The 25,549-nt window shown below is 40.3% G+C and overlaps 1 protein-coding gene and 2 long non-coding RNA genes across 8 annotated transcripts in view; 1 reads left to right on the forward strand and 2 right to left on the reverse strand.

Annotated features, from left to right (window-relative positions):
• ARFGEF3 (ARFGEF family member 3) overlaps positions 1–25,514 on the forward strand; it is a 172,855-nt gene extending 147,341 nt beyond the window's left edge. For 4 of the 5 annotated variants that reach the window (XM_077894383.1, XM_077894390.1, XM_077894397.1 and 1 more), the window contains 8 exons: positions 1,506–1,634; positions 4,089–4,265; positions 5,593–5,707; positions 6,498–6,600; positions 6,832–6,963; positions 8,427–8,548; positions 13,257–14,517; positions 17,900–25,514. In XM_077894383.1, the coding sequence (XP_077750509.1) occupies positions 1,506–1,634; positions 4,089–4,265; positions 5,593–5,707; positions 6,498–6,600; positions 6,832–6,963; positions 8,427–8,548; positions 13,257–14,517; positions 17,900–18,091 (2,231 nt within the window). In that variant the 3' untranslated portion in view covers positions 18,092–25,514. The remainder of the gene's footprint in view (positions 1–1,505; positions 1,635–4,088; positions 4,266–5,592; positions 5,708–6,497; positions 6,601–6,831; positions 6,964–8,426; positions 8,549–13,256; positions 14,518–17,899) is intronic. The other variant, XM_077894416.1, reaches the window with a different exon arrangement.
• Positions 3,288–8,715, reverse strand: LOC144312095 (uncharacterized). Its single transcript, XR_013377531.1, has 3 exons — positions 8,419–8,715; positions 7,409–7,484; positions 3,288–6,710 (listed from the first exon to the last, which is right to left on the reverse strand). It is a non-coding gene; the product is annotated as an uncharacterized LOC144312095 (long non-coding RNA).
• The window catches only part of LOC144312088 (uncharacterized), a 47,793-nt gene continuing 36,350 nt past the window's right edge, over positions 14,107–25,549 (reverse strand). Inside the window, exons 1-3 of one of the 2 annotated variants that reach the window (XR_013377530.1) lie at positions 17,841–18,205; positions 15,462–15,583; positions 14,107–15,282 (exon numbers count right to left, since the gene is read on the reverse strand). This is a non-coding gene — a long non-coding RNA (uncharacterized LOC144312088). Of the gene's footprint in view, positions 15,283–15,461; positions 15,584–17,840; positions 18,206–25,549 lie in introns of those variants that run through there. The other variant, XR_013377528.1, reaches the window with a different exon arrangement.

Genomic DNA, 25,549 nt, shown 5'->3' on the forward strand with positions numbered 1-25,549 from the left:
TGAAGTGATTTGCATGTACGTAGGATGAGAAAGTGCCAGCAGCGCCAACCACAAGGCAGGCATGCAAATTCAAAATAATGTATAAATTGAAAAAAAAAAAAAAAAAAGACTGGAGATGACTGATGGACCTTTGGGAAAAGTGGGGCATGAAGAAGAGTAAAGAAAATAGACTCACACACAGGAGCAGCAAAAGAAAAACTGGATGACTCAGACTTCATCAAAATTAAAGACTTTTGTGCTTTAAAGGACATTATCAAGAAAGCGAAAGGACAATCGAAAGGAGAACATATTTGTAAATCCTATTTTTGATAAGGTTTTAATATCCAGAATATATAAAGAACTCCTAAAACTCCACAAGACAAACTACACAATTTAAAAATGGGCAAAGGGACATGAGTAGATATTTCTTAAAAGATCTACAAATGGCTGATCAGCATGCTCAGCATCATTAGTCATCAGGGAAATCTAAGTCAAAACCACAGTGTGAAACACACTTTACATACTAGGATGTCTATAGTTTAAAAAAAAAAAAAAAGTAAGTGTTGGCAAGGACATGGAGAAATTGGAACCCTCACAGGAATATATATTTCCTTTATGGAAAACAGTTTGGTACTTCTTCAAAACGTTAAAAAGAAAAAAAGAAAAAAAAAAAACGTTAAAAAGAACTACCAGATGACCCAGAAATTCCTCTCCTGGGTCTAGACCCTAAGGAATTGAGAGATTGAAACAGATACTTACTGTCCTATGTTCATTGCCTTATTTCCACCATAGCTAAAGGTGGAAACAACACAAGTGTCCATCAACAGATGAATGAACAAAGTGTGGATTATTATTCATCTGATATACAGTGCAACACGGATAGACCTTGAAAACATTACACTAAATGAAATAAGCCAGACACAGAAACACAAATCCTGTGTGATTCCACTTATATGAAATATCCAGAACAGGCAAATTCATAAAAAACAGAAAATAGATGATAGGTTCCCAGGGGCTAGAGTGAGGGGAGAACGGACAGTTACTGGTTGCAGGGCTTCTGTTTGAGATGATAAAAAAAATAGTTTCGGAACAAGATAGTGGGGATGGTTGCACAAAACCTTGAGAGTAATTAATACCACTGAATTGCATATGTAAAAAGGGTTAAAGTGACAAATTTTTGTTACATATTTACAACAAAATAATGTTTTAAAAGAATGTATGCTAAGATGATACAAAAGGATATTTTATTATTTTGGTATTGTCAGCTCCCAAGAAATCTGATAGTTAGTTCAATATAGTAAAATTTGCCACATCACCTTCTTCCTGTAGGGGAATGAGAAGAAATTTGGGATTTTCCCCCTTTAACTTATTTAGAGCATGTAAATCATAATCTGCCCATGCTTGTAGACACTGAGGACTACACACTGCCATATGACACACTGCTAAACTCACGATGTTTAGTTTGATCTTATGACTCTCTATTATGTTGAACTGGATTTCACAGAGATCTGCTTTTTCGTATCCAGGGCTGATAGAAGTCTGGATCATCCTGCTGGAGGAGCTAACAGCGGCTGTGTCCAACTGTCCACGTCAGCACCAACCGCCAACCTTGGATTTACTCTTTGAGCTGTTGAGAGATGTTACCAAAACACCTGGTAAGAATTTCTATGTCTGTCTTTTGTGGGGGAGGTATTATGCATATAACTTTTCTCAGGAAGGTATTTCCATGTGTCTACTTGTTTTACACCTATAACCCTAGACTTGGTGCAGAGCTTCCTGCATAATAGATGCTCAGTAAATACTTGTTAAATGGTAATGATGCAGTTATGTTTAAGATATGTCCTGTTAGGGCAGCCCCAGTGGCACAGCGGTTTAGCGCCGCCTGCAGCTAGGGCGTGATCCTGGAGACCCTGGATCAAGCCCCACGTCAGGCTCTCTGCATGGAGCCTGCTTCTCCCTCTGCCTGTGTCTCTGCCTCTCTCTCTCTCTGTGTCTCTATGAATAAATAAATAAAATCTTTAAAAAAAAAAGATATGTCCTGTTATTATTTACATGTCTTCCCATCAGTCCATTTACAAATAATACGTACTATCCAGTTAGGTGTGTTGGATCCCTACAATAATCAGGCCAAGGCTATTGGCTTTGCTCTGTTCTATGATCACAGCCTTCTCTTGGCCCTAGGGCTGTCAGTAAGGCTCACTGAGTCTTCAGTGACATAAACAAACCACTCAAAAGTATGTACAATATTAAAACAGCAAGATCTTAAATATATAAAGGTCATAGGTGGTTAGATTTAGAAAAAGACATGTAGTGGCACCTGGCTGGCTCCATCAGTTGAGCATCTGACTCTTTTTTTTTTTTTTTTTTTTTTTTTTGAGCATCTAACTTTTGATTTCAGCTCAGGTCATGATCTCAGGCTTCATGATCAGTGTGGAGTCTGCTTAAGATTCTCTCTCTCCCTTTCCCTCAGCCCCTCCCCGACTCATGCTCGCTCTCTCTCTCAAAAAAAGAAAAAGACATGTAGTGATCACCTAATACCTTGATAGTACAGGAAAAGAATGGCCCTGAGGAATTTATTTCTTCTTTTGATTCAATCAAATTTAGCATATATACTTAACACATGCAAATTTTCCCAAGATCCAAGCAACTATAGAAATTTTAATTTTTACAAACAGAATCAGAACCACAAATGAACCCACTAGTCAATTCCATAGTAATAAGAGGAGTTTCATATTTATTACAAACTGGTGAAGACTTGATAGCTGGTACGGTATTAAGATCCATTGCAGTTGGTAGCAGAATTTTTTCCAAAAAAGCCAGCATAGCTATTCTCATATGTCAAAAAGTTATAAGCCAAAAATAAGCAGGTATTTTACAGAATTAATTATATAGCTCTCCCTCACTAGTTAGTACCGTTTTCTGTTTTCACATTGCCATTAACTGTGTGTGAAGAGCACTCAACCTAATTAATTCTACTAGAAATCTATCATCAAAGGAAATTAATAGTGATGAAAACAAAATGAGTATAAAATGATTGCTGAAATATATTGAATACCAAAAAAATTATGAACACCCTAAATGGGTTAAGTAAATTACAATGAGAACATATAAATATCCCACAGATATAAAAATGAGTATTTGTGAATAACATTTAAAGTATATATACTATGGAGTAACCACAACATTGAAATTGTATGCATCTATGAATACACATGTCCATTCAAAAAGACTAGAAATCAAACATAAAATGTAATTATCTCTGTGGGTGAGGTTTCTTTCTTCGTATTCTCATTCTTTTCTGTGTTTATTAGAAAAGGGTTTCTTACTTTTGTAATCAGAACTTTAAAAATCCATCACTTTCACAAGGATTTTCATTATAGCATTGTCTAAAGCAAAAAGTTAGAACACCTTAAGTGTCCATCAGTAAGGGAACGGATAAGTAACTGTTGTGTATACATGCAATGGAATAGTATGTGGCGGTAAAAATGAGGAATATCTAAATTCTCTGATACAGAATGATCTCTAACACATGTTAATGTGTTTCTTGATGTTTCATATAGATATTTATATGTAAACTTTAGAGGACATTTTCTTATATGTGTATCTCTGTTTACCTCTGGGGGAGTTAATTAGGTGATACTTTGGCTTTATTGGTATTATTTGAATTTTTATGAATTTATTCATATATCACTTGCATAACTATATTCATAACAGAAACAAAAAAAGAGAAGCACCTGAGTGGCTCAGTCATTTAAGCCTCTGAGTCTGGATTTTAGCTCAGGTCATGATTTCCAGCTTGTGGGATTGAAGTCCCAGTCCAGCTCTGTACCCAGGGGTAGTCTGCTTGAGATCATCTCTCCTTCTTCCTCTGCCCCTCCCCCTACTCTCATGCTCTCTCTAAAATAAATCTTAAAAAAGAAAAAAAAAATGCCAGTGAAGACCATATATTCCCCCCAGTCAGTAGTAAATTCTTTTTCCTTGCAACTTCTTAGGGGGTGGGGGGAACTCCTGTGAAAGAACTGGGGCATGCCAAGTGATGGCAGTAACTTCTGTTTCCCTACAGGAGAGCTGTTGTGATCACAGTTCTGATGCCAACTTTTCTATTTCAGGACCAGGGTTTGGTATCTATGCGGTTGTTCACCTTCTCCTCCCTGTGATGACCCTTTGGCTCCGACGTAGCCATAAAGACCATTCGTACTGGGATGCAGCTTCTGCTAATTTCAAGCACGCCATTGGCCTGTCTTGTGAGCTGGTGGTGGAGCACATTCAAAGCTTTATACACTCAGGTATCTTTGGTCCCCTAGCAGTCCATGCTGAGTATTTTTTCTCATGGGAAGCATCACTGTCAAAAAATACCAGTGTATGATTTTTGTCCATGTATTACCTAAATAGAACTATAATGGTTAGTGCCAACCTTCTCCTAGATTATCAAACTGAAAATTAATACTTAAAATACATATAAGAATATAGTGCCATCTAGTAGATCTGTGCATGAGAAGAGAGGAGGCAAGTTCAACTATGCAATAAGTTAAATGAAGAAAAAAAGAACTAGCTCTGTAGTCTGTAGGTGAGAGGGTGTATATCCTCCTGCTTCCTCTGGGAGGCTAAATGGAGGAGATAAGATTTGAGAAAAGGCTTAAATTATAGGCAAGAAGTTGCTTAAGAGGTTAGGGGTGAAGTATCTTAATATCTGTGGTACTTTGAAGATGACCTGAAAGTATGTAGCAGATAGTATACTGAAGTCAGAAAAAAAATCACTGTTAACCTAGAAGTTATAATTCAATATGCCTTTGGCTTCTCTTTATAAAGGAAGAGGTAAGGTAAGAGACGCCCTTGTTGAAGAGGTTAGAAAAATTCATGAGATGTTCACCCAAGGGAGAATCAAAAAGCAAAGTAAGAAATGGGTGGCTCTACTAAAGTTAATAAGCTTGCCTCCACAAAAAAGAAAGTTAATTGAGAAAGACAACAAGTGGGTGTTTCCACATGTAAGCGATAATTAGCCCTACAGGTATGTTCTTAGCTGGATCACTGCTTTGCCCAGCACAGAACCACTGAGGATTCTACTAAAAATTAAATCTGTGTCATCACATGGACTTTGAGGGAAAGAATATACATGTATTCCTTGAATTGGGAAAATAGAATGTGATTTGGGGAAGTCTCATTTTCTTTAGTCTGGGGATAGTGTGCCAGGCTGAGTTCAAGAACTGTTAAGATGAGAGAGGGTTTGTTTGCCACGAGCATTTAATTAGTCTGTCAAGAGTAAGGAAACTGTAGGTTTCGTTTTTCTCTCTCTCTTTTTTTTTTTTTAAGAATTGAAATTTTTTATACAGAAAAGAACACGCACAGCCTGAATAGTAGCTAGTATAAGTGGATGAATTATATGCTTAACTTCGAAAAATGTATATCAACACATAAAAGTAAGCCTCATATTTCATCATGAAATGATTAATACAAGCTAAAGTCAAGTTCAGAAAAAATCCAAGAAAATTACTTTTTCCCTAGATTTTTATACATCTTTTTATTGCTCAGACTTTCCCCTTTTACTAAAAATGTCATTTTAACCCTCTCCTTTACAAGAGTTGAGTGAAATTCTGGTTTTACTTTTCCATGTAGACATCAGGTATGAGAGCATGATCAACACGATGCTGAAGGACCTGTTTGAGTTACTGGTAGCGTGTGTGGCCAAGCCCACAGAAACCATCTCCAGAGTGGGCTGCTCCTGTATTAGGTGAGGAAAAGATTCTTTGCCTCTCCACAAAGTTAAGAATTTTTATTATGAAATCCAAGGGAGTTAAATTCTCTTATTGTAGCAATCCACTTTTTGGACTGCTTTCTACAAGTAAAAATGTCTATATGTATATGCTAATAATGCTTCATTTCAATGTGTAAGGCATTATACAAAGAGAGATACTCTGTGCATAGGAAGTCAAGGTCCCTACCCTCAAAGAGGCTTATAGCCTTTTCTAAAGGACATAACAGAGAGAGACACATGAAAAATGACAATAGTTAGGAGTTACTGTACATGCCAAGGAGGGCAGGGGAGTAGGATGTCAGCAAGGACTTTTTATATTAATGACATTTGGTCAGATCACCCAAAGTGGGCAAGATCTTGATAGATGGGGACTTGCAAGCAGAACATCACAAACATAAGCATGGAGATCTGAGTCATAAATGACAACAGAGTCTTTATTATTTTGGTTGTTATTTGTAGAGGAGTAGTAGAAAATGAGGCAAGAATAGAAAAATTAGTACAGAATATATATACAGTCTTGCATGCAAAGCCTAAGTTGAGACATTGCCCTCTCTGTAATGGGGACCCATTGCTATTTGATATTTTTATAGGAAAATACCTTAGGAAATAGTGTTGTGACAATAGATAGGATACCAGTTGGATTGAAGACAAGTGTAATAAGAGGCAGCAAGACTTGAATGGAAGCTGTGGAACAAATATGTGCATTCGTCTGTAAGGGCGACAAAAGGTACAGATTCAAGACTTCTTTCCTGGTTTCTTTGAGCAGGTACGTCCTTGTCACAGCAGGACCTGTGTTCACTGAAGAAATGTGGAGGCTTGCCTGCTGTGCCCTGCAGGATGCGTTCTCAGCCACACTCAAGCCAGTGAAGGTAAATTGTTGGCAGGTGGAGCCAAAGAAGGTTCGAGTCATCTCGTGCCTGTCAAGTTGGGCATCTGGATGCTGCCCTCCTTCTCTTATCAGGCAGGCTCACTTGAAATCCTACAGAGGGTGAAAAAGAAGTTGTCCAATCTGTGCTTTTGTCCCAAACACCAGGACCGTAACAGCTCTAGAACACAGGGCCTGGATGCACCCAGGAAACCTCTGCTGTGTTTCTCCCTAGGATCTACTGGGCTGCTTCCACAGCGGCACTGAGAGCTTCAGTGGGGAAGGCTGCCAGGTGAGGGTGGCGGCCCCCTCCTCCTCCCCCAGTGCTGAGGCCGAGTACTGGCGCATTCGAGCCATGGCTCAGCAGGTAAGGACTGGGGCTTGTGATTCCCAGGACTTTTACAAGCTTCTTCCTGAAGGTCTTGCATAATCAGATTGTCTTTCATTCCCTTAGGGACATACACTTCCTGGCTCTGACATCTTGTCAGTACTGTTCTTGATGAGGACCACTAACCCAGTCAACATCATTATAATCCTTTCCTCCATCTCTTTCTTGTTGTGTCCTCCAGTGCCCAGATCAGATAAAGTCCTCTTTCTGCCTGGCCCCTACACTTCATACACCACTTGACTTTCTCGGACTCTGTATATTATCCATATTTGCTGAAATATTGATGGTACTTGCAGTCTACAAGTGCCTAAGGATGGCAAACCTATTTGGATTTTTCCTTATGTTTCCCATGCAGAGTTTGACATTTACAAGCTGCTTAATTTCAGTCAAATGTAAATCATAACTAAAATTAAAATATACTTACCTATTCAGGGATCACCATGTACCAGTGACTTTTTCTGCTGACAGAGGTCAGAAGTCAGAAAAGTTGATTGAATCTCCTGAGGAGCAAAGAACATGTCTGTATACTTACCTTGGTATTAGTAGAGCCATGCATATAGAAGATACTTAGTAAATATCTGTTGAGTAGGTGAGTTACTAAATCACCAAAGGCCTTCCAGCCTTAGCACTAGCTACAGATATGCCCCCAAACACTCAAGTAGCATGTCAGTCTACCGCTAAGAAACCCTGCATGTGGCTTCCAGCAGAGTAATTAAACATTGTCCCTAAATTTACAATCTATCATGTAATGGCAGCAGACCTATTTGAATTATGTCTTCATATACAAAAGACATCTTTTGCATGTTTGTGGTATGTTTAAAATATTAAGCAATTTTTATAAATGTATATGCAGTATTGGATGGAATTATTGGAAAAGTATTCTAATTCTTTACAAAAATAAAGTGAATTAAGGGTTCTATTCAGAATTGCCTTTTCTCTATAAGAGCTGTTTAAATTGTTAATAAAATCTCCCTTAGTATATCCAGGATACTCTGATTATCAATTGATAAGTTTCCTGGCTAGGTCTGGTTTCTAAATGTCCTAATTAATTTCTTATTCCTGTGTTGGATAGAATACCACAGAGATGTCAAAATCGGAGATATTTTTTATAAACACGGCCCCTCTTTATTTACTCTTAATTAATATTAAATATCAGCACTTACTAGTTGGGTGTAATGAGTTGTCACGTGATTAAAGTAGTCGTGTTATTTGTGTTAGTATCAGCCACTAACTTCTGAATATTTACTCTTCTGTTCTAATGCTATGCATATGTAATATACACATATTAATTCTCTCAACATATCATGTAGGAAACCATTGTCAACTTCATTTTATAGATGAAAAAATGAGTAGAAAGAGTAAGAAATTTATCCAGGGCCATCCAGCTAATCCCTAGTGGAGTCAGGTGGAGGATGACGGAGCTCTGAACTGTACCTTTGCAGGTGTTTATGTTGGACACGCAGTGCTCACCCAAGACTCCAAACAACTTCGATCATGCTCAGTCTTGTCAGCTCATTATTGAGCTGCCTCCTGATGAGAAGCCAAATGGACACACCAAGAAAAGGTAAGCAGCTAATAAGCTTAAACATGTGGGGAGCTTACAACTAAGGAAGGTTCTATTTATTTTCATTTCTGGCTCATTGAAATCCAAGATTTGGCTAAGAATGACATTTATAGAGTCATTTAGCAAAGGTTTTTACAGAAAACTGTTTCTGTAAAGCTTCAACATTTCACATGTACTAGTTTCATAGGACTGCCATAGTGAATACCATCAGCTGGGTGGCTCAAACAACAGAAATGTATTTGCTTACAGTTCTGAAGCCTAGAAGTCCAAGATCCAGGTGTCGGCAGGGTTGGTTTCTTCCGAGGCCTATCTCCTTGGCTTCTGGATGGATGCTTTCTCCCTGTGTCTTCATGTGGTCTTTCTTCTGTATGTGTCTGTGTCCTAATCCCTTCTTATACGGACACCAGTCATATTGGACGAGAATCTACCTTAATTATTTTTCAAGATCTTAACTCCCAATACAGTCACACTGTGGTACTGTGGGTTTGGACTTCAACATATGAATTTGGGTGGGGGGACATAACTCAGCGTGTCTATAGTATTATCCATGGTCTCTCTTTTTTTAAATTGCAATATGAGGCATGATTCATACTGTTTCAGGGAGAAATACTTCAACTTTTCATGAGCTGTTGGGAGATAAAAACATCTGTGCCCAGCCATAAGAATCTGGCCCTTTTTAGATTGATTGATTGATTGATTGATTGATTGACTTATAATTAGAGACACAGAGCAGAGGGAAGGGAAGAAGGAAAGGGAGAGAATCTCAAGCAGACTCCCCACTGAGTGCAGAGCCTGATGCAGGCTGATCCCAAGACCCTGAGATTGTGACCTGAGCCAAAATCAAGAGTCAGATGCTAAACCAACTGAGCCACTCAGGTACCCCCAAATCTTGCCCTTTCTAAATACTGTCATTTTGCCTACAAACTATTGTTGATAATACAATGTTGAAGATAATACCCATGAGTGGAATTTCCCATTTTTAAACTTCCAGCCTACTAATAATAATGATGGTAAGTATTTGAGCATGATATGTAAGATACAGCAGCTAGATACTTCCACTCCCATTTTATCCATGGGAAAACATTCAGAGAGGCCAGGCCACCTATCCAGGGACACATAAGCACAAAGGCGTGGAGCCATCTGGCATTCTTGGATTTGATTCTTATTACAGAGCAGTTCTTATCTTAGCACGAGATGTAGCACAAGATGCGGTAGACCCAAGGAAGGTTCGTATCTATGCTCATCCCCAAAGGTTCATGTTGAAGTTACCCATGGGGAAAAAAAATATCTAAATCAAATTCAGATTATAGTATTAATAAAGAGAAATCTGGGTGTGGTTTTAAATCACTTCTAGATAGCCCCTGAGCTTTATAGCATCCACCTAATGTGAGAGCTTTAAGATATGGTACTTGAAATTCAGAATCTGTTTCTCTCTGAAACTGGCATTAGCAGGTCTTCAGTCAGCCACTGGTTAGGCAATTAATTCTCCAGGAAGAGACCTTTCCTTTGCACTTGGTCTCAGAAGCACTTCACAGTCCCCTTTGTAATGGGTGTGCAGACCAAAAGGATGAAACACTTGGGTACAACAAATTGAAAAATTATCTGTTCATTTTTGTTTGTTCCAGGTCTTTTTTAAAAATCTTCTGTCAATATAAATGATTAAGAGTTGTGCATCTATAACAGTTATTTCACTTTTTCAGCACCTCTCTGAAATTTTGATCTCTGTATTACTGCTCCAGCTGCGTCCCCTTATTGTCTTATTATGTATCATGGAGCTTGATCCTAAAGCAGAAGGCATTTTTTTTAAACTTTTCACATGCACACTTAGTCCCCTTGATACTTTAGGATATAAAATTGCTATCTTGGTTGATAAAGATACTCCATAACTCAAACATGGCCTTGCATCAACTGTCTTATTTTTTTTAATAATAAATTTATTTTTTATTGGTGTTCAATTTGCCAACATACAGAATAACACCCAGTGCTCATTCCGTCAAGTGCCCCCCTCAGTGCCCGTCACCCATTCACCCCCACCCCCCTGCCCTCCTCCCCTTCCACCACCCCTAGTTCGTTTCCCAGAGTTAGGAGTCTTTATGTTCTGTCTCCCTTTCTGATATTTCCTACCCATTTCTTCTCCCTTCCCTTCTATTCCCTTTCACTATTATTTATATTCCCCAAACAAATGAGACCATATAATGTTTGTCCTTCTCCGATTGACTCATTTCACTCAGCATAATACCCTCCAGTTCCATCCACGTTGAAGCAAATGTGGGTATTTGTCATTTCTCATGGCTGAGTATTTCTAATGGCTGAGTATCAACTGTCTTTTTAAACATTCACTGGTAAAGGGCTTTCCAGCTCTCGGGGAAGGTGACAGATCATGTCCTGTGGGCTCTGGTGTTTATATCTTCTAAAGGTTGATCAAACTTACCCCTCTCTGGTTGGGTTCCTGCTTCAGGAGTCCAGACTGCCAAGGGCATGGGGTTGAGGTGTCAGAGCCATTTCTCGGGGAGAACGTTGCTTCCGGGCGGCATTTGTACTTAGAGCCAATCTGTTTTTGTTACTCAGTTTGTCTTGAACACTTACTGAGAGCTGTTCTCACCAGACATTTTCCCAGCCTTGAATAAGATAATAAGATACCACCCTGGCCCTTGAAGACTTTACGGTGTAATGGGGCAGACAGACAAGGGAAAAGACTTGAGTGGCGACAGGATTTCCCTTAAGGTAGTATCCTATAGCTATAGACATGAAGCACTTGATGAACCTGGGGGCTTTTAAAAAGAATGCATATTCAGGGTTCCTGATACCTTAAATAACTTATCAAAAGAAGGGCAGAATGAGGAGTTATTGTTTGAGGGGTATTGAATTTGGGATGAAAAGTTCTAGAAATAGACAGTGGTGACAGTTGCCCAAAATGGTGCAGGTACTTAATGCCATTGAATTGTGCTTTTAAAAATGGCTAATATAGGGACACCCGGGTGGCTCAGCGGTTGAGTGTCTGCCTTTGGTTCAGGGCATGATCCCGGCTCCAGGGATCAGGTTCCATGTCGGGCTCCCTGCAGGGATCCTGCTTCTCCTTCTGCCTGTGTCTCCACTTCTCTCTGTGTGTCTCTCATGAATAAATAAATAAAATCTTTAAAAAAAATTAAATTTAAAAAAAATAAAATGGCTAAAATAAAATAAACTTTTATGTTATGTATATTTTACCACCAAAGCAAGTTACTTAAATGAGTTGTTAGAAAAGGATATGGTTTGTCAATGGCAGATCTGTGCTGATTACACCATGCTGCCTCAGTGTACCATGGCACAGAGGGCAAGGTCAGCCTTTAAATGTACAGAAGCATTTGTGTTCCTTTTTGTTAAAAGAGTAATTTTGAAATGCAGGGTCATAGCTAACCATATTAACATAGTGGTTGGAGCTTTAAATAAACACTGTTAATTAATTAGAGTTGTCATAAATTCATAATTACCCCATATGGGATTTAGTTTGCAACATAATGGTATAAGCTATTTTCATGCAGTTCTAAGAGCAGCAAAACAATGTGAAACCATAAACCACAAACCACATGGGTGAATTATAGTATTTAACAAAGGTAGTACCTGGAATTGAAATCGTATAAGAATACAGCCAAACAGAAGAGGCTAAATCACCAAGGGGCACTGGTAAGGCTTCCTTATGTGGGCTGTGCCCGCTTCTCAACCAGGGGACCTGGCCAGGTGTCTAGGGAGGATTCGTCCCCTCCCCCTGTGCCATGTAGCTGACCCGAGGGGCCTCTCAGCAAATCCAAGTAAGCATTCCAGGGCCACAAAGGAGCCCTGTGGCCATGTTGGCAGGAAAGGACACAGAAGAGAATTATAAGTGTTGAATGAATGCTGCTTTGTCTCTCAGGTTTGGTTTAGAAAGCTTGAGTTCAGTCATCTCTATCTTAAATTTGCAAATATGTGACCCTCGCCCATTTCACATGCTGGAAGCACTGGAGTTTTTATATATATGCACCTAAAGCATTAACGGTTAATCCAAACAGTAAACTGGTTTGGTCCCTAGAAAGCTAGACTTCAATGAGATTGCTAACAGCTCTGGGTTTGAGGGAAAAAAAAAAAAAAAAAAAAAACCCAAAGGTAGGGAAGAAAACCAATTAAAATTCATAGAATTGGCCAGAAGTTGTTACTTCCCGATTTTATTTCCTTCACAGTTACAGGTAATAAAATGTCCAATGTTGTATCCCATCACTGAGCCTATACTGAAAAGTTTTTACAAAACAGTAATATCATATAGCGCCTAGATTTTAGAAAGTGTCTGCAATCCTGTTAACCATGATTAAGATGGTGTAATGGCCCAAGAAGTTTGCCCTTTTGAAAGGAAGGCATTAGGGACGCCTGGGTGGCCCAGTGGTTGAACATCTGCCTTTGGTTCAGGTGGTGATCTCGGGGTGCCAGGATCGAGTCCCGCATCGGGCCCCCTGCAGGGACCTGCTTCTCCCTCTGCTCGTGTCTCTGCCTCTGTGTGTGTGTGTGTGTGTCCCTCATGAATAAATAAATAAAAGCTGTAAAAGAGATAATGAGATAAAATATACAGATAAATGAAGGCGTTGAAATAAAGCCGGCTAGTGTATCATTTGGCCCAAGTCCTTGGAAAATGGGTGACATTCGAATGGCTTTGGTGGCCGAGGCGGGTGACTTTAATGGATCCGTTTCTTTGCATTTGAAGCGTGTCTTTCCGGGAGATTGTGGTGAGCTTGCTGTCTCATCAAGTGCTCCTGCAGAACCTGTACGATGTCCTGCTGGAGGAGTTCGTCAAGGGCCCGTCCCCGGGGGAGGACAAGACGGGCGCGGCCCCCGAGGCCAAGCTGGCCGGCTTCCTCCGATACATCTCCATGCAGAACCTGGCCGTCATCTTCGACCTGCTGCTGGACTCGTACCGGACGGCGCGGGAGTTCGACACGAGCCCCGGGCTGAAGTGCCTGCTGAAGAAGGTGTCCGGCATCGGGGGCGCCGCCAACCTCTACCGCCAGTCCGCCATGAGCTTTAACATTTATTTCCACGCGCTGGTCTGCGCCGTCCTCACCAACCAGGAGGCCATCACCGCCGAGCAGGTGAAGAAGGTCCTCTTTGAGGACGACGAGAGGAGCACGGACTCGTCGCAGCAGTGCTCGTCGGAGGACGAGGACATCTTCGAGGAGACGGCGCAGGTGAGCCCGCCGAGGGGCAGGGAGAAGCGGCGGTGGCGGGCCCGGCTGCCCTCGCTGAGCGTGCAGCCCGTCAGCAACGCCGACTGGGTGTGGCTGGTCAAGCGGCTGCACAAGCTGTGCATGGAGCTGTGCACCAACTACATCCAGATGCACCTGGACCTGGAGAGCAGCGTGGACGAGGCGCCCGTCTTCAAGAGCGACCCGTTCTTCATCCTGCCCTCCTTCCAGTCCGAGTCCTCCACGCCGTCGACCGGCGGCTTCTCGGGGAAGGACACCCCTTCGGAGGACGACCGGAGCCAGGCCCACGCCCGGGACCACGCCCGGGACCACGCGGCCGAGCCCGGGAGCCTGAGGGCGGGCGGCGGCGGCTGCGGCGGCGACGCGCTGCTGCTGCCGCCGCGGCCGCCGAGCCCCAGGGTGGAGAAGAAGGACGCCGGCCGCAGGCGGGAGTGGTGGGAGAGCGCGGGGAACAGGATCTACACCATGGCGGCCGACAGGACCATCTCCAAGCTCATGACCGAATACAAAAAGAGGAAGCAGCAGCACAACCTGCCCGCGTTCCCCAAAGAGGGCAAAGTGGAGAAGAAGGGAGAGCCGCTGGGCGCCAGGGGCCAGGACTCCCCGCTGCTGCAGCGTCCCCAGCACTTGGTAGACCAGGGGCAGATGCGCCATTCGTTCAGCGCGGGCCCCGAGCTGCTGCGACAGGAGAAGAGGCCCCGCTCGGGCTCCACCGGGAGCTCGCTGAGCGTCTCGGTGCGGGACGCCGAAGCCCAGATCCAGGTGGGTTCCCGCCGCCCCGACGAGCCAGCCAAGCCGGCGCACGTTGGCCTGCGGTGGTACCAACCGGCTGCTTTCATCTCAAGTCTCCCTAACCCATTAGGAGCACAGCTTGCTCGTTGCTTGGAAGGCCTTGAGTGGGCCGGCCCCTTCACTATTTAAAATTTGTGACTCAGCTTGAGAAGAAAACGGTGTTGGTACCATTTAAGGATAGATGAGAGATGGGGAAAGAGAAAAAGAGGGATCTAAAGTCACAGGGAGCCCTTTAAAAATAATGCGAGTGTTTGAATTGTGGGCTCCTGCCGCAGGCATAAATAAGTTAGAAGATCTCAGATCTTAGGATTCTGTGGACCTACACAAAAAATGTATTCTTAGAATAAACAGAAGTTGGGACTTAGCGTGAATCTTGCAAGATGCCTTATTTTCCTCTAAAGTATCTTGAAAATAGAACCAAACTTCAAAACCAGACTAGATTTGCAAAAGTCCAAACAGAGATGTGTGGTTATACTATAATAGATGACCTTTTGGACAAATAACATGGCTTAATTTTTTTCATGTCTTGGAGATTTGCTTGTGATTTTAAAAGTCACCCTGAATGAAGGTAGTCCTATTCCAGTTTGCTAAGCATTATGGAGACTGATCATTTAAAATGTCTCATAGAGATTTCATTATGAGAAGGCAAGAGAATTTTTAAAAATCTGAGGAATAGGTAGGTAAGATCTTTGTACAGGCATACCTCGGAGATATTGCGGGTTTGACTCCAGACCACTGCAATAAAGCAGATATCAAAGTGAGTCAAATGAATTTTTTGGTTTCCCAGTGCATGTTGAAATTATGTTTACACTATGCTATAGTCTATAAAATGTGCAATAGCATACTTAGAAATACACATACACACCCACACAACCTTAATTTAAAAAAATACTTTATTGCTAAAAAGTACTGACCATCCTCTGAGTTTTCCACAAGTCAGTCTTTCTGCCAGTGGGGAGGGTCTTTCTTCGACATTGATGGCTGCTGACCAGTCGGGGTGATGGTTGCGGAAGGTTGTGGTGGCTATGGCAATTTCCTAAAATAAGGCAACAATAAAGTTTGCTGCATTGACTCTTTCATGAATGATTTCTCTATAGCATGCAATGCTGTCTGGTAGCATTTACCCCCAGTAGAAACTTCTTTCAAAATGGGAGTCCATCCTCTCAAACCCTGCAACTGCTTTATCAACCGAGGTTTATGTAATATTCTAAATCCCTCACTATCATTTCAACAATCTCCACAGCATCTTCACTGGAAGTAGATTCCAGCTCAAGCAACCACTTTCTTTGCTCCTGCATAAGAAGCACCTCCTGATCTGTTCAGGTTTGATCAGGAGATCAAAGCAATCCAGTCCCATTTCCAGACTCCACCTCTAATTCTAGTTCTCCTGCTATTCTCACCACATCTGCAGGTACTCCCTCTGGGGAAGTCCTGAAACCCTCACAGTCATCCATGAGGGCTGGAATCCGCTTCTTCCAAATTCCAGTTCGTATTGATGTTTTGACCTCTTCCTATGAATCATAATGTTCTTCATGGCATAGAATAGTGAATACTTTCCAAATTCTCAATATGCTTTGTCCAGATCCCTCAGAGGAATCGCTATCTATAGCAGCTACAGTCTTATGGAATGTATTTCTTATATATTAACTTGAAAGTAGAAATGACTCTTTGATCCAAGGGCTGTAGAATAGATGTTGTGTTAGCAGGCATGAAGATGGTATTAATCTTATTGTACATCTCCATCAGAGCTCTTGGGTGACCAGGCACATTATCAATAAGCAGGATTATTTTAAAAGGAATCCTTTTTTCTGAGTAGTAGTTCTCAACAATGGGCTTAAAATATTCAAGAAACCGTGTTGTAAATAGATGTGCTGTCATTCCAGGCCTTGTTGTTCCATTTATGAAACACAGGCGGAACAGATTCAGCATAATTCTTAAGGGCTCTGGGATTTTCACAATAGTGAATGAACCCTGGCTTCAACCGCAAGTCACCAGCTACGTAAGCTCCTAACCAGAGAGGCAGCCTGACCTTTGAGGCCAGGCAGTGACTTCTCTCTAGCCATGAAGTCCTAGATGACATCTTTCAACAGAAGCCTCTTTTCGTCTACATTGGAAATCTGTTGTTGGGTGTAGCCACCCTCATGAATGACCATAGGTAGACCTTCTAAGAATGTAGCTTCTACATCAGCACTTGCTGCTTCACCTTGCACTTTTCTGTTATGGAAATGGCTTCTTTCCTTAAACCTTATGAACCAACCTCTGCTAGCTTCAGACTTTTCTTCTGCAGCTCCCTCACCTCTCAGCCTTCACAAAATTGAAGAGAGTTAGGGCCTTCCTCGGAATTAGGTTTTGACTTACATGAATGGTGTAGCTGCTTTGATTTTTTTATCAAGACTATTCAAACTTTCTCCAGAACAGCGCTAAGGTTGTTTCTCTTTCTTATTTGTGTGTTCCCTGGAGTAGCACTTTTAATTTCCTTCAGGAGCTTTCCCTCTGCATTTCCAGTGTGGCTAACTTAGCCCAGAAGTAGACTCTTGTGCCAATCTCAGCTTTCAACATGCCTTCCTCACTAAGCATAATCATTTCTAGCTTTGGATTTAAAAGGAAAGACCTGTGACTATTCCTTTCACTTGAACACTTAGAGGCCATGGTGGGGTTAGTAATTGATCTAACTTCACCATTATTGTGTCTCAGGGAATAGAAGGGCATGAGGAGCAGGAGAGAAATGGGGGAACTGGTCAGTGAAACAATCAGAACGGACACATTTATTGATTAAGTTAATGGGCACAATTTATGGCACCCCGAAACAATTACAATAGTAACATTAAAGATCACTGATCACAGATGACCATAACAAATAATAGTAATAATAATGCAAAAGTTTCAAATATTGTGAGAATTACCAAAAGGTGACAGAGATACAAAGTGAGGTGAGCAAATGCTGTTGGAAAAATGGTGCCAACGATGGACATGCTCAACACAGGGCTGCCACAGATGTTCAGTTTATTTAAAAAAAAGGGGGGGGGGAGAAAGAAAAGAAAAAGCAGTGTCTGGGAACCACAGTATTGTAAAGTAAAATGCAATAAAACAAGGTATGCCTGGAGTCCCTGAAACCTGAAAATAAGGTATTCCTAACATTAAAGGAGTCTCTGCTATTCCTTGTATATATGAACTTAAAATGACGACTTAGCCACATTAGTGGCTTCTAGCCACATTGCATTAGTAAAGACTGATTTATTTGCAACCTAAAGCCTAGGAAAACTCGTTTGCAAACTGGCAGTGCTTAGCCACACCTGAGTTCGAATGAATCCAGAGGAGAAAGCTGCTAATTCCCCTCCATCCTTTCTCCTAGGCATGGACCAACATGGTGCTAACAGTCCTCAACCAGATTCAGATCCTTCCGGACCAGACCTTCACGGCCCTCCAGCCCGCCGTGTTCCCGTGCATCAGCCAGCTGACCTGTCACGTGACCGACATCAGAGTGCGCCAGGCTGTGAGGGAATGGCTGGGCCGAGTGGGCCGGGTCTATGACATCATCGTCTAGGAGACTCCCAGTGACCAAGTACAATAGCGAAGGTCGGAGAGTGCCTGCCAGTCTGACGGGTGGCGTCTTCCCCACCACCAGCCCCACTGAAACCAGTGTCTCGGAGAACAGTTGGCCGCTCCCTCGCTAATCAGTCCTGGGGCCATTCTGGACACTCACCTTGTATCTAGAGGACACAAACGATACTCTGATTTTGCACATTATTTCAGAAAAGTCTTCAGTCCTTGACACATTTCTAAATTTTGATGTTTATTTCCCAGTGCTTTTGCCTGCCATGCTATTCCCAAAAGAGTCCCTTTTCAAGGACTACTCCTTTGAAAACACTTCACTGGTCCATTTGATTTTTTTTTTTTTTAATGCAATTGTTAAGAAAATATCCGCTGGTAAGTCAAGCTGATGTGCAAGCACTCAGGCATCTAGTAGCAGACGTTCTTCATCGGAGGAAGATATCTATTATGGTTATGGGCTTAGCAGGGAAGACAACAGCTGGAAAAACATATTCTTGGGTGTCATAATCAAGTAAGGGATGACTTCCTCTGTAAAATATTTCAGAACATTTCAAAGTTGTCCTAAATTGTCAAGATTTTCTGGTTGGTATTCACCAACTTACTTCTTCTTTTAAGGTACTGTTGTGCCTTTATTTCCCTATTTCTAAAGGAATAAAATGCTTTCCTGGCAGGGTTTTCAGTCTGTGTCCTGGAAACTTTTGACACACAGCTCCCAGTGATAGTGGCTGATACAGATCTTGCCAAGAGACATAAGACTGACCTGCCACCCTGGCTTCCCACCAGTCTCTGCTTTTGCTCCCAAGGCAAAACAGGAAAGGGAAAGAAAAAAAAAAATGGTGCCTTAGTTTCTTGTTGCACAGACATTTTTATGCTCTAGCTATCTGAACATAAGGCAGAACATTGGGTTTTTAAGAAAACAAAACATTTAAATGCAACTCCTTTTGTATCCACACCCTTGGAGGAAAGGACTCAGTTCTCCATCCAGTGAGCAGACTTCTCAGGGAACGGGGCAGGAAGTGTGGGGTGGCAGGGAGACAGCTGGAAGGGGTGGGAAAGGAGACTGGGACGAAGTCATTTTAAACCTTAAATATTATACAACCATCACGTGAAATTACAGCGTCAGGCAAACAGGCTCTAGTCTCAAAAGAAAAAATAACTAATGGAGAAGGGGACACAATGAAATTTAGGAAATTAAGTTTTTCAATTTAAAATATGTGTTCTCTCTGGCAAGTAAATTTATCTTTTGTCTGAGGTCTTTCTAAATGGCTGTTCTATATGGACATTTCTTTCGGATAGTACTAGAAAATTAATTTGGAATCCTTATATTATTTACAATATACTTCATAGTTCCTAAATTATAATGATTGAAACATCAAGTCTTTGGTAGAGAAGCAAGGATTTACAACTAACAGCTTTATTAAGTGCTGTTATTTGTAAACTTTGTCTTCCTTGAGAAATATGTAACTATCTACAAGGTTAAGATGAAGACAGGGTTCCCTGATTTATTTAGCCAATATGAAAGAACCTCATCATTCCTTATACCATCTAAAGATCACCACAGAGTCCAGAGACATATTTCCAGTTCCATGACACACTCTTTTTGCCTTCAGGTTTTACTCATTAGACAAATAAGTTTAGAAGCAAATCAACTCCTTGATCTTAACAAGCAGTGAATTGTTGGGATAGTAATGAGCTGTATTCTATACTTTTAAATTGTTATATTTTGGAAATAGAATTGAAAGTCGGGTACTTTTTTTATTTTAACAAAAGCTACAAAAAGAAATAGAGCCACCAAGATGTACTGCTTTTCTGAGATTTGGTTCCCCTTTGTGAGCCCATGAGGACTCCAAAATTCACTTTAGGGGTGGGAAATAAGCTTCATTAGAGAAGAGTATCAAATCAGAGTGATTATGAAATGTTTATATGTAGCAACCTCTTATAAAGTATGAAAATTTGAGGGAAGCCTGTCTCAGTGTAGAATGTCATGTCCTAGAGTATGTTAATTGTTTAGAAATCAGAATCCATTCTCCCATAGATGCTCTATTATGAGATCCAAGGCTAGTTTATGAAAATAAACTGTACGTTCAAGAATTAAAAAGTGAGAAAACATACATAGTTCTTTACCTACCATTTTTAAGAGGTTTTTGACCCTTTTCCATCATCTATTCTATAGCCTACCCCACGGCCCACATTGATCTCCACCCACCTCTGTCCCCAGCATACTCTGTGCTTCACATCCACATCAGATTTCAACAAGAAAGTTAGCTAAACCACCATAATACCTCCCAGAGGTATCTGTGATTGTGAAAAAAGATATTGCCTGATGCAAATAATCTCTAACAAACAGAACATCAGGTCACAATGAAGTCTGTCATCTCCAGGGGTGGAGAGGAACCCTTGGTAGACAAGGGTTCCCTTTCCAGACGGCCCAGGTCAGCCTCTCACACTCTCCTGCTGTCTTGGTTTCTGCCTTTTCCGCTCTCTTCCTTCATTCTCGCTCTCCCAAGGTCTCTGAAGGACCAATGTCAAGACAGCCTTTGTGGTTAAAACAGTTCTTACCATACATTTACTGATCTAAGCAGAATAAGATTTTGTACATTGCTTTCAATTGCCCATATTTACTGCCAAAAGTGTGTTACCCTAAGGTTGAGATTTATTTTTTAATATTTTGGTAAAGTGCATCTTGAAAGCATCTAGAAAATTCAGTATTTAGGAATTCCTGACAGCCAGGTAGACCACACTCATCATCAGATTTCTCCTTGCCCTAAGAGCATAGGTTTGATGGAGTTCTAGGATTTCCCCTAGTTCTTGCCTCTCCTGATTAGCTTTTAAAAATGCTTGGGCTGCCTCTTTACACCATCTTATTCTCTCTCCCCTTACGATTATTTTCTAGCCTTCTCCATCAATACAAAACTAGGGCATTTTCTACCATCTTTATGCTATTTAATGACTGACCAAGGCAGATGTTAACACACATAACAGCTCAGATTAAAATATTTGCAATCAAACATGACAAAATATTAACAAAATTCAAAAGTACCTTTAAATGGAAGCCTCTTGGTATGATACCACCAAGCTTTTAGTTCTTGTTTTAAGAAGAGGCTTATACAGAGTGAGTGGAGAAAGTCAAATGGCCTTAACCATAAGAAGGTAATGTGATTGTATAATAGATATCCCTGACTCTCCCCAAATACATCACAAGACTGCTTAGGTAAGACAGTCTTCTTTCTCAGAAAGAAAATCCATTTGTGTCCACCCATCAAACTAAGCAGAATGAAGACCTTTGTTTGGAGCTGATAACCACAAGAGGTTATAAACAGTGGGGAGGCGGTGACATTTGTCGAGTGCCACTGTGAATGTAGACCCTTTACCTACATTAGCATTTAATTTTCACAATGACCTTGTCAAATAGGCATAGATTTCCTCATTTTTGTTCAGCTGAGGATACAGACCCAGAAAGGTTAAGAAATTTGCCTGAGATAACCAGTAAGTGGCAAAGCTGGTTGTGAGAGAGGTGTTCCTAAGTTCAAAGGCCATGCTCTACAACATTGTGCTCTAAAAACACAGGGGAAACACTTTAGTGTTTTAAGGAATTAAACAGTTAAAATGAGTGGAAAATATCTGATTGACATCCCAGATCTGCTATGTTATGGGAATTTTTCAAATAAGGTTTAAAAAAAAAAAAAGAAAAAGCTAGTGTTTTTACATAGAAAGATCATATATAACATAATATTTTGAGTGTTTGAAAATAAAATAAGGTCTGAACTTTAATCTTCAAGCAGGCCCTCAGAGGTAATTTACAAAACTTGCCAAATTAGTTGGAAATGATAGAATAATATTGTTCATGGCCAGCTGTTACGCAGAAAAGCATGGCAGTCTGTGGCCAGAATGACATGCAAAGTTGGTTCAATTTAATCACTCAAAATAAAGTGCCCTGTAGCCAACAGTGCCTCTCTACTTGCTTCCCTGGGAAGTGTACAGTAGTAAATACGTAAGTCATCATCAAAGTTTGGGAATATGCAAAATAAATTCTAACCAGTTTTCAAATGCACTCTTTCTGAAGAGGCAGCAACGGGTAAGACAAGATTGTTTAAAGATCCGGGTACTGAGGGCATCAGGTCAATATCCATAGCAACCACGTGCCACATGCCTAAATATTTCTGCATATTCTGCGGAGACAGGCATTAAAAAAGTCCAACACGTTTCATTAAGTGAATAACAAAACTTGGATATGCATGGGTACCACTTAGGTGATCCTAGTGACATTTAGTGTGGCCTTAAAAAAGCAAGAGACTCTTTTTAAGCACTTTTTATTGGAAATATGAACTTGTTATTGGGCAAGCTTTATGAAACTAGTATAGAACTCATAATTATGCTTCATCAAGAAAAATTGTGTTCTCCTTCCTCATAGTGGAGCAATCTAGAAAATTGTCTCTTGTGAGATCCTCTTCCTCTGCTTATAATGTTTGTATTTGATGTGGAAGTAACAAATAGTTTAATACAAAGTGTTGGACTAGAACACCATTTAGATTTCCAAAACACAATTATTGCTTCAGGGAAAACAGACCAAAAAAATTATCCCCGGGGATAATCTATGAGAAACTCAGTTGGGAATAATGCTCAATTTCCATATAAATGATGGCACCACTTACTAATTGAAGAAAACTCGATGCCACACCACTAGCACCATACAAAACCTGTCCCCCCTCTATCTTTGTACAATAATGCATGAGAGTTCCAGGGAGGAGAGACTGGCTGACCATCTTCGTGACAAAACCGTAGTCAACTGTGGGTGAATCCCATCCACTTATGGTCCTTCCAGCCTTTCAATCACCAAGAATTGTTTGTACTATTAGTTCCTATCCTGAAGGTTTAAGTAGTGGTTGTGTGGTATCTTTTGACTTTGTTCTAAAGTGGTTCTCAAACTTTAGCACACATGAGAATCACCTGGAGGGCTTGTAAAAACACAGGTTGTTGGGCCCATGCCCAGGGTTTCCAATTCAGTAGGTCTGGAAATTTGCTTTCCTAACAAGGACCCAGGTGAGGCCAATGCTGCTGGTCTGGGGACCATACTCTGAGAACTGCCTTGAAAAAATTTCCAGCTACTACCTTTAAGATCAGCCTGACTTATCAAGCTCTAGAGAAAACAACAAACAACCTGGAGCAGACAACTTGGGATTGGATTCTCTACAGCATTCCTATTCAACCTTCCCAGTTTCTAGGTTTATTATACCAACAATTCGGTTTTTTACAAGCTCAAAGACAATGAATGTATCAGTTCAATGGGACAGTGAGATCTGTGTAAGCTTTTCGTCTTTGTACTTAGAAACACTGGTTCTATGGATGATCATTTGTATCATGTTGACCCTTTGACTTGTACTGAGGTGATTTTAAATTTAAATACACAGTGTTTGAGTTTCTTCTGTCATACAGTTTTAATATTTCCATCTCAACTCTGTTGCAATCTTGGCTCCTGGCTTCCAGAGGTTTTTGAGTCATTGCTTGCTTGCTAGTAGGTTTCTCTCTCTCATTAGTCACCCAAATATCAACATGTCAAAATGATATTACACTACTTGATGTACCTTCATCTTTCATTTAACTGTCTGGTGTAAATATTTTCATTTCCTGTGTACCTGTAAAGAGTCTACCAAGTGGTTTCATGGAAATTTGGAAACTGAATAACTCCCTTTTAGCAGTACATGTGCCTGTTTTAAGGACTTTTCAGAAAATGTGTTTCTGTTCATATCTGCACAGTGGAGACCACACTCCTCGTTTTCCAATTATGGGAGAAATGTACACATGTATCAATATGCTTTGGGAATACAATGAAATCATGTTAACTCAAGTGTAGGTGGGGCCTTAGTTGATTTCCTAACATTTTCTTTGATTAATTAGCCTTGGAAATTCTTTTCTTGCATTAAAAAAAGGTTCATGGAATAGTTCAAGAGAAAAAAATTAAGAACTTTTAAATTATCATCCAAGTATAAACTATATTAATTACAGATACTTCTTATTGATTTAAGTTTCTTTAAAACTTTCTGCTTGAATACTCTAACATTGTTTAAATTAATTTAGATTTTTGTATGAGAAGATAATTACAGTATTTACTAGATTTAGTGAGATCAGAAAGCATATCAAAGTGTTAATGGTACTAAAGAGTAGAGTTCTTGCCTCTGTGGATGGAAATAATTGAAGAGTTTTATTACACTTTTGTTTTCCATAATCCATTTTAGAAATTATGTGTGCTTTTAGCTCTTTTAATAGTAATTGATTTTCAAGTTAAATTTAAAATACTAATCTCTGGGAATAATTTTAGTTCCAACTTATTTTACCAATTGGTGCCAAAAAAGGGATGGGGGGAATCTAAAATCCAATCTTTTGAGCTACCACATAAAATATGTTTTCAAGTTAGGGAATCTCAAGCCCTGACACTACCAGCCACCAGTGGTCATCCATGACTACCTCATGATCATGTGCAGGCTACTTTGTATTCCTCCCTTGGCAGTTCTTTCATCTGTATTTTGTTGGAAGTGGTCCTCTGTAATAAAAATTGGTTTCCTGCTAAATAGGCAAAACTGGACAAAGATTAATGATTTTGATATTTTTGGTTTCACTTCAATTGAAACCATGTGGTAGGATATCCAGGTATGGCATGATAGGGGCAGGAGCAGGTGCCTAGAGGGAAAGAGTAATTTCACTTATTTTTGTTTGTTGATTTGTTTTCAGTGGATGGGTGGGGGTGGGAGGAAGGGAGCTAAGAATAAGATGTTTATTGCCCTAATCATGCCAAAAAGTTGTTATTCAAGATTATTTTCCTGCATTTCTAAGAGAAATAAATTACATTATAAACAGTTCCCCTACTACCACTTCCCACTCTAAATAAAGCCAGAAGGTGGTAAGGGTTCTTTTATCCCTTCTTGTATTATGCCAAAGAATTGACTTGTTTTCATGCATAAAAATTGTAAGTAAAGCGTGGTATAGCCATAATTATTTGAGTCAGTATATCATTTTACCTATAAAATGCAGAATTCATCCTTGCAATCCCATTCACCAGGAGCCTTGAAGCATTTTGTTTACTCCAAAGGACTTGTCAAGGAAATATAATTTTAATTTGCCGCCTTATTTAATCAGTTTGCTCACATTAATAATTTTTTTTAAAACCCTGAAACTATCCTCCTTTATATGTTGATAAACTGTTTGATAGAATTTGTCTGTTCATTGTTTAACAGGTCCCTGTAAGCAAGCTTGCAAGTGTATTTTGTGTACATTTTATCTGAGGTGAAAATGAAAATTCTAAAGAGAAAATATTTTAAAAGATTGTATTTATGTTGCTTGTGTTGTAGAATAAAAATTCAAATGCATTAAAAATATGTGAAACAATTTTCTTTACATAATAAATATATCTAAATAATTTATGTAACTAGCCTATGTTTATAGAATTCAGCCAAAG

Source organism: Canis aureus, chromosome 1 (assembly GCF_053574225.1).
Source record: "Canis aureus isolate CA01 chromosome 1, VMU_Caureus_v.1.0, whole genome shotgun sequence".
Taxonomy (NCBI): domain Eukaryota; kingdom Metazoa; phylum Chordata; class Mammalia; order Carnivora; family Canidae; genus Canis; species Canis aureus.